General features: G+C 43.9%; 1 protein-coding gene across 8 annotated transcripts in view; it reads right to left on the minus strand.

Moving 5' to 3' along the window:
- Positions 1–1,420, minus strand: part of AMPdeam (AMP deaminase) — a 231,436-nt gene extending 230,016 nt beyond the window's left edge. For 7 of the 8 annotated variants that reach the window (XM_070086034.1, XM_070086036.1, XM_070086032.1 and 4 more), the window contains exon 1: positions 1,241–1,420. In XM_070086034.1, coding sequence (XP_069942135.1) covers positions 1,241–1,325 — 85 coding nt within the window. In that variant the 5' untranslated portion in view covers positions 1,326–1,420. The remainder of the gene's footprint in view (positions 1–1,240) is intronic. The other variant, XM_070086039.1, reaches the window with a different exon arrangement.
- Between the last annotated feature and the right edge of the window lie 7,805 nt (positions 1,421–9,225).

Below are 9,225 nucleotides of genomic sequence, written 5' to 3' on the forward strand. Positions count from 1 at the left end.
CAGACTTCATGATGGATCAGGGCCTGATCAACCAGGTTGTTACTGCTGGCCACACGTAACCTGAAGGGTGTTCCGAGGGTCAACACCCCTGCAGCCAGGTCCATGACCAAGCCTCATGGTGGATCAGGGCCTCATCAACCAGGCTGCTACTTCTGACCAAATGCAAACCGGCATACAAACTACAACCCAGCTGGTCAGGTAGTGACTATAGGTGCTCATTCAGCACCGTCTTGAAGACAGCCAGGGGTCTACTAGTAATCCCCCTTATGTATGCCGGGAGGCAGTTGAACAGTCTTGGACCCCTGACACTTATTGTGTTCTTTTAATGTAATCGTGGTAACCGCCTGTCGAGTCTTTTACTTTTCTAGGGAGTGAGTTTCACGTGCAAATTTGGTACTAATTCCTCTAGGATTTTCCAAGTGTATATTATCATGTATCTTTCTCACCTGCATTCCAGGGAATACAAGTCAAGGAACTTCAACCGTTCCCTGTAATTTAAGTGTTTTATCATACTTATGTGTGCTGTGAAGGTTCTCTGTATGTTCTTCAAGTAAGCAATTTCACCTGCCTTGAAGGGCACTGTTAATGTACAGCAATATTCAAGCCTAGAGAGAACAAGTGATTTGAAGAGAATCATCATGGGCTTGGCGTCCTTATTATTATAATTATTATAATGAGGAAATGCTAATAAACCTGTAGGGATTATACAGCACCTGTAGGGGGGATGGAATAGAAGGTACTAAGGGTCAATTCAGGAACTGGAGCACAGATCCAAATCCCCAGATCAAGAGCCCCTCATCAGCATCAGGGAACCTCCCTTGAGGGGTTGGCATCCCTAGTTTTGAAGGTTCTCATTATCCATCCTATCATTGTTCTAGCAAGGAGTGCTTTCTGTGCGCAGATTTGGGACTAGTCCCTCTAAGATTTTCCAAGTGTATATTATCATGTATCTTTCTCGCCTGCGTTCCAAGGAGTACAAGTCAAGGGATTTCAACCGTTCCCAGTAATTTAGGCGCTTTATTGTACTAATACGTGCAGTGAAAGTTCTCTGTATGTTGTCCAGGCCTGTAATTTCACCTGCCTGACGATGAACATCTCACTATAAATGGTAATAACTGTCTCCCTGTGACTGGTAATGAACATCTTGCCAGAAATGGTCACACAGACTGCATACTAATTAAACACCTGCTGATTATTAAGTAGTCTGCTAATGCTGTCAAGTGTAACTTGCCAAACTGACCTGTTTCTCTATTAAGAGCGAACTCGTTTTCCATTATGTCGATTTCTGTGAGGCTGTTGTCTTGTGTTGATATTCGAGCAGCCATTATTATGAGCACATAAGGTAAGAAACACTCATGAATATGGTAACTAAATGATGCTGACTGAGATGGCGTCTTCCTCTGTCTTCTTGTTGGGTTTGTAAGGGCCGCTGACAGCTTCTATCCTCTAAGTTTATTTAGGTACAGGTACCCTTAAACAAATTATCATACATAGTAACATATGCGTAAAAATACCCAGGTTACCTAGATAACTCAAAAAAATCAAAGTGACTATTTCCATTGAGGTCTTTGTATTTCCATTGGGGTTCTTGTAATTCCATTAGGGTCTGTTTTTTTCATTTTGGTCCTTGTTTCCATTGGGGTTCTTGTATTTCCATTGGGATCCTTGTGTTTCCATTTTGGTCCTTGTATTTCCATTGAGGCCCTTGTATTTGAATTTGGATCCTTGTATTTCCACAGGGATCCTCCTGGAGTTTACCTGGAGAGAGTTCCGTGAGTCAACGCCCCCGTGGCCCGGTCTGTGACCAGGCCTCATGGTGGATCAGGGCCTGATCAACCAGGCTGTTACTGCTGGCTGCACGCAATCCAACGTACGAGCCACAGCCCGGCTGTTCAGGTACCGACTTTAGGTGCTTGTCCAGTGCCTGCTTGAAGACAGCCAGGGGTCTATTGGTAATCCCCCTTATGTATGCTGGGAGGCAGTTGAACAGTCTCGGGCCCCTGACACTTATTGTATTGTCTACTAACGTGCTAGTGACACCCCTGCTTTTCATTTGGGAGATGTTGCATCGTTTGCCAAGTCTTTTGCTTTCGGTGTGAGTGATTTTCGTGTGCAAGTTCGGTACTAGTCCCTCTAGGATTTTCCAGGTGTATATAATCATGTATCTCTCCCTCCTGCATTCCAGGGAGTACAGGTTCAGGAACTTCAAGTGCTCCCAGTAATTGAGGTGTTTTATCTCCGTTATGTGCTCCGTGAAGGTTCTCTGTACATTTTCTAGGTCAGCAATTTCACCTGCCTTGAAAGGTGCTGTTAGTGTGCAGCAATAGTCCAGCCTAGATAGAACAAGCGACCTGAAGAGTGTCATCATGGGCTTGGCATCCCTAGTTTTGAAGGTTCTCATTATCCATCCTGTCATTTTTCTAGCAGATGCGATTGATAAAATGTTATGGAGATTCTATGGTTTGAAGTGCTGCTTCCCAAGACGAAACCCATCTTAGTAGGAACTAGTTACCGCCCTCCCACCCAGGACCAGTTCTTAGAAGACTTTTCCAGAGTATTGTCCGGACTTGAAAACAATTGCGAGACAATAATACTGGGCGACTTCAATATCTGTTTTCAGCAGTAAAATAACGGGCTATGCAGAAGGTATAAGCAAATTCTAGGTTTAAATAGTTACACTCAACTAATTAATACACCAACCCGGATCACACAGTTCTCAGCCACCCTAATTGACCACATACTTTGTAACCTGTTCCGTACTTGTATGTCTCATAACAATAAAAATGCTTTCAAATGAGCTGATGTAGGTAACAGCTCTTAGCTTGCCAATAAAGTTAGGAATCCTTAACCTGTAATATAGCTGTCAATAAAGCTAGGGATCCTTAACCTTGTCAAACCCTGTGTAAAAAAAAAAAAAAAAAACCGCGCTGAGAACATGAGTCAGTCAGGCGTCATTACCACAGGTCTTAGTGATCATTTCATCATTTACTGCACCAGGAAAATCACTAGGGATAGGATAGGCCTACACAGGACAATAAAAATGAGGTCAACTAGAAACTACTGTAAAGAAACACTGGTAAATAGGCTACGCAATTGTGACTGGACAGAGATAACAAGTTGCACGGACGTAAACGATGCCTGGGAAAATTTCAAAACAATGTTCACTACCATCCTTGATAATATTGTACCAGTTAAAGAGGTTAGGATTAAACGAAGAACTGAACCCTGGATGACTACTGAGATATTAGATAATATGAAATTCAGAGACCAGCTGCTAAAAAGATTTAAAGCAAACAGACAAGATATTGCAGCACTAAATGAATTTCAAAGGGTGAGGAACAGAGTACAGAGACTTATAAAAGGAGCAAAGGCAAAGCACTATTGCTCAAAAATTGAAGAGTATAAGCATAACCCCAGAAAGCTCTGGCAACAACTAAAACAGTTGGGGTATAGCCATAAGCCAGTAGATAGGTCTAACATAGTACTCACTATCGATAATGAGGTATGCCACGAAACATCTAAGGTGGCAAATTGTTTTAATTCCTACTACACATCTGTTGCATCAACACTAGTAAGTAAACTACCAGCTGCATCAAATACCTTTAACACAGACTCTGATAAGTTTTAAACATACTATAGTAAATAAACGGGTAACCCCAAACAGATGTCAACTAGTAAGTGTATCTCATGACTTTATTCAAAAAGAACTAAGTAGGTTAAACCCAACTAAGAGCACAGGCCCTGATAACATCCCGTCTAAGTTCCTAAAAGATGGTGCTTCTGAACTGTCAATCCCTATTGCTCACATAATAAATCTATCAATCACCACTAATACCGTACCGGAGGGGTTCAAGGAGGCCAGAGTTACTCCTATCTTCAAGAAAAATAGTAGGTCTGATGTCAGCAACTATAGGCCTGTTAGTATACTCAGTATAATATCCAGAATTCTAGAGAGGGCGGTGTATTCTCAAGTAGTTAAGTACCTTAATGACAACAACATTCTCCATAGCTATCAATCGGGCTCTAGAAGACTTACTCAACCGACACCTCCCTAATTAATCTGATGGATTACCTGAGAACTGAAATGTCTAAGGGGAACCTCATAGGTATGGTAACCCTAGACCTACAAAAGGCCTTCGATACTGTCAACCACAATATATTATGTACGAAACTTCAAGCTATCGGTATAGGTTCTGTAGACTGGTTTAAGTCCTACCTTAGCAACAGGAGACAAATTGTCAAAATCAACAAAACGGAATCAGAACCCCTGCCGATAGCATGTGGAGTTCCCCAAGGTAGTATTCTGGGTCCCTTATTATTCTTATGTTATGTCAATGACATGCCTATCAGTGTCAAGTGCAAACTTTTACTGTATGCAGATGACAGTGCCCTGTTAGTGTCAGGTAAAGACCCACAAAATATAGCTAATGTTTTAATACTGGAACTTGAGTCCTGCAGCAAATGGTTAGTAGACAACAAACTATCATTACACCTTGCATAGCCACCTTTCTCACCCTGCACACTGACAGCTCCTACACTACCTTCCTTGACCTTAAATCCGCTTTCGATGTAGCCAACCGACATGTAATAATTAGTGAACTTGCCAGAATGGATGTTGGAGGATGGCTTCTCCGCTGGATTAAAGGCTACCTGTCCAACAGAAAATCGTCTGTGTTGTTCCAGGGACATAGAAGTGTAACTAAAGACTTTGAATTAGGAACCCCACAGGGAGGTGTGCTCAGTCCCACACTGTTCAATATTCTAATTAATGCATTACTTAATGCTATGCCTAGTCAGCCCCATAATTATGTGATTAGTTTTGCTGATGATATAATGATTCACACCACCGGATTCTCCAACACCCAAAACATTCTTAATCATGTACTAGCCTCGTGTCAGGACCTGGGGTTGATAATCTCTACTGATAAAACAAAGATACTCAATAGGCGTCCTCCTCGACAGAGAGGCACAGCTCGTCAGATCCAATTGCATGATGGGTCTCTTCTAGAATATGTAAGCAGATACAGGTATCTAGGCTTTGAGGTTCCACTACTTGGACCTGTTGTAACAAGACTTTGTCGCCAATACAAAGAACGACTAAGAGCACTTAGAGTTGTGGCAGGGCTTCACCCCAGGTATGGTGCTAATGTTAAAATTGTGAAAATGATGTATCTTGCTTATATTAGATCATTGGTTGATTATGCTGCGCCACTACTTGCTCTTGTGTCTGACTGGAAGCTTGGAGGGCTGGAAAAACTGCAGAACGAAGCAATGAGGATCATCCTAGGATGCCCTCGTACTGCCAAAATTTTAAATATGCAAAAAGAACTTGATATTCCAAGCATCAGAGATCGTGTTACTGAAAGAAATATCCTAATTGGGGTTAATATGCTCAGGCAAGCTCATTCAAACCTCTGCACAGAAGCCCTCCAAACTTTCCTCAGCACTGGTGAACACTCCTCCAGATGGATCGAAAAGACTGGAACCGACCTCCGCATGAATCAGATACATGATCTATGTCAAGTAAGGCAACAGCGGCACTTCTCCGCTCCATGGAATATTACCCCATTCCAAACTACCATTCCTCCATTTCCCCCCAAACTACTTCTTAAATCACAACCAAAACTTCGCCTTGAAGCCAAACATGAGGCCTTAAGCTGTATTGATAACTTAGTCACACAGCACACACTCTCGCAAATTATTTACGTTGATGGTTCTGTTCACCAATTCACTGGTGCAGCTGGTAGTGCTGCTGTTGTCGTACAGAGTGATGGCTCTCTTAAAGAAATTGGAGCACGCATCAATAATTGGGCCTCTACCCTTCAGACAGAACTGTTTGCCATACTCCTTGCACTGAAATGCATCTATGTATCAAAGATTGACAGTTTAATTGTAAATGATTCTCTGTCATCCATAAATGCTCTCAACTCATTAAGCATAAATTGTGGCATGCTTGTGTCAGAAGCCAGACACAGGTATGGTAGGATTGTGGACAGTGGAGTCAGAGTGCACATGCTGTGGATTCCATCTCACATTGGTCTTCAGATGCATGATAGAACTGATAAATTGGCTAAGCTGTATGCTTTCAAAGAGGGAGTAGATTACAATCTTGGCTTGTCAGGTAGTAGTTTGAGAACAATAATACGAAAAGAACTTCAGCTGAATTTTATGGACTTAAGGCTCAGGGAGATTGACACCAGTGAGTCCATCTATCATCATTCTATCATGCAGGAGGAGCCACATGTCTATGGTGCATCCAACAAAATAAGCAGACTCTTGGATGTCACTACCGCCCGGCTCCGGCTGGGTTACAAGTATCTTTGGCAGGTTAAATCACCACCACCAGATGTAGACCAAACGAAATGTAAACTTTGCCAGATGGATTATTGTCACACCCTGCGTCATTATGTACTGGAGTGCGATAAAATTAATGAATTTAGAAACAACTCACTCAGAAGTGTTCAAGAAATGGCTAAGTATTTTATCCACAGTGGTATATTACAGACAATTCTGGAGAAATACCCTGACTTTGCTAGCTGTAAATAAAGCATTACCACATATGTGCATGTATGTGTGTGTGTGTACTCACCTAGTTGTACTCACCTAGTTGAGGTTGCGGGGGTCGAGTCCGAGCTCCTGGCCCCGCCTCTTCACTGATCGCTACTAGGTCACTCTCCCCGAGCCGTGAGCTTTATCATACCTCTGCTTAAAGCTATGTATGGATCCTGCCTCCACTACATCGCTTCCCAAACTATTCCACTTACTGACTACTCTGTGGCTGAAGAAATACTTCCTAACATCCCTGTGATTCATCTGTGTCTTTAGCTTCCAACTGTGTCCCCTTGTTACTGTGTCCAATCTCTGGAACATCCTGTCTTTGTCCACCTTGTCAATTCCCCTCAGTATTTTGTATGTCGTTATCATGTCCCCCCTATCTCTCCTGTCCTCCAGTGTCGTCAGGTTGATTTCCCTTAACCTCTCCTCGTAGGACATACCTCTTAGCTCTGGGACTAGTCTTGTTGCAAACCTTTGCACTTTCTCTAGTTTCTTTACGTGCTTGGCTAGGTGTGGGTTCCAAACTGGTGCCGCATACTCCAATATGGGCCTAACGTATACGGTGTACAGGGTCCTGAACGATTCCTTATTAAGATGTCGGAATGCTGTTCTGAGGTTTGCTAGGCGCCCATATGCTGCAGCAGTTATTTGGTTGATGTGCGCTTCAGGAGATGTGCCTGGTGTTATACTCACCCCAAGATCTTTTTCCTTGAGTGAGGTTTGTAGTCTCTGACCCCCTAGACTGTACTCCGTCTGCGGCCTTCTTTGCCCTTCCCCAATCTTCATGACTTTGCACTTGGTGGGATTGAACTCCAGGAGCCAATTGCTGGACCAGGTCTGCAGCCTGTCCAGATCCCTTTGTAGTTCTGCCTGGTCTTCGATCGAGTGTATTCTTCTCATCAACTTCACGTCATCTGCAAACAGGGACACCTCAGAGTCTATTCCTTCCGTCATGTCGTTCACAAATACCAGGAACAGCACTGGTCCTAGGACTGACCCCTGCGGGACCCCGCTGGTCACAGGTGCCCACTCTGACACCTCGCCACGTACCATGACTCGCTGCTGTCTTCCTGACAAGTATTCCCTGATCCATTGTAGTGCCTTCCCTGTTATCCCTGCTTGGTCCTCCAGTTTTTGCACCAATCTCTTGTGTGGAACTGTGTCAAACGCCTTCTTGCAGTCCAAGAAAATGCAATCCACCCACCCCTCTCTCTCTTGTCTTACTGCTGTCACCATGTCATAGAACTCCAGTAGGTTTGTGACACAGGATTTCCCGTCCCTGAAACCATGCTGGCTGCTGTTGATGAGATCGTTCCTTTCTAGGTGTTCCACCACTCTTCTCCTGATAATCTTCTCCATGATTTTGCATACTATACATGTCAGTGACACTGGTCTGTAGTTTAGTGCTTCATGTCTGTCTCCTTTTTTAAAGATTGGGACTACATTTGCTGTCTTCCATGCCTCAGGCAATCTCCCTGTTTCGATAGATGTATTGAATATTGTTGTTAGGGGTACACATAGCGCCTCTGCTCCCTCTCTCAATACCCATGGGGAGATGTTATCTGGCCCCATTGCCTTTGAGGTATCTAGCTCACTCAGAAGCCTCTTCACTTCTTCCTCGGTTGTGTGCACTGTGTCCAGCACTTGGTGGTGTGCCCCACCTCTCCGTCTTTCTGGAGTCCCTTCTGTCTCCTCTGTGAACACTTCTTTGAATCTCTTGTTGAGTTCTTCACATACTTCACGGTCATTTCCTGTTGTCTCTCCTCCTTCCTTCCTTAGCCTGATTACCTGGTCCTTGACTGTTGTTTTCCTCCTGATGTGGCTGTACAACAGTTTCGGGTCAGATTTGGCTTTCGCTGCTATGTCATTTTCATATTGTCTTTGGGCCTCCCTTCTTATCTGTGCATATTCGTTTCTGGCTCTACGACTGTTCTCCTTATTCTCCTGGGTCCTTTGCCTTCTATATTTCTTCCATTCCCTAGCACACTTGGTTTTTGCCTCCCTGCACCTTTGGGTAAACCATGGGCTCATCCTGGCTTTTTCATTACTCCTGTTACCCTTGGGTACAAACCTCTCCTCAGCCTCCTTGCATTTTGTTGCTACATATTCCATCATCTCATTAACTGGCTTCCCTGCCAGTTCTCTGTTCCACTGAACCCCGTTCAGGTAGTTCCTCATTCCTGTGTAGTCCCCTTTCTTGTAGTTTGGCTTCATTCGTCCTGGCCTTCCTGCTTCTCCCTCCACTTGTAGCTCTACTGTGTATTCGAAGCTTAAAACCACATGGTCACTGGCCCCAAGGGGTCTTTCATATGCGATGTCCTCGATATCTGCACTACTGAAGGTGAATACTAAGTCCAGCCTTGCTGGTTCATCCTCTCCTCTCTCTCTTGTAGTGTCCCTTACGTGTTGGTACATGAAGTTCTGTGTGTGTGTGTGTGTGTGTGTGTGTGTGTGTGTGTGTGTGTATGTGTGTGTGTGTGTGTGTGTGTGTGTGTGTGTGTGTGTGTGTGTGTGTGTGTGTGTGTGTGTGTGTGTGTGTGAGTATGAGTGTGTGTGTTTATGAGTGTGTGTGTGTGTATGAGTGTGTGTGCGTGTGTGTGTATGAGTTTATGTGTGTGTGTGTGTACTCACCTATTTGTACTCACCTATTTGTGGTTGCAGGGGTCGAGT

Source organism: Cherax quadricarinatus, chromosome 18 (genome assembly GCF_038502225.1).
Source record: "Cherax quadricarinatus isolate ZL_2023a chromosome 18, ASM3850222v1, whole genome shotgun sequence".
NCBI classification, from domain to species: Eukaryota; Metazoa; Arthropoda; class Malacostraca; order Decapoda; family Parastacidae; genus Cherax; species Cherax quadricarinatus.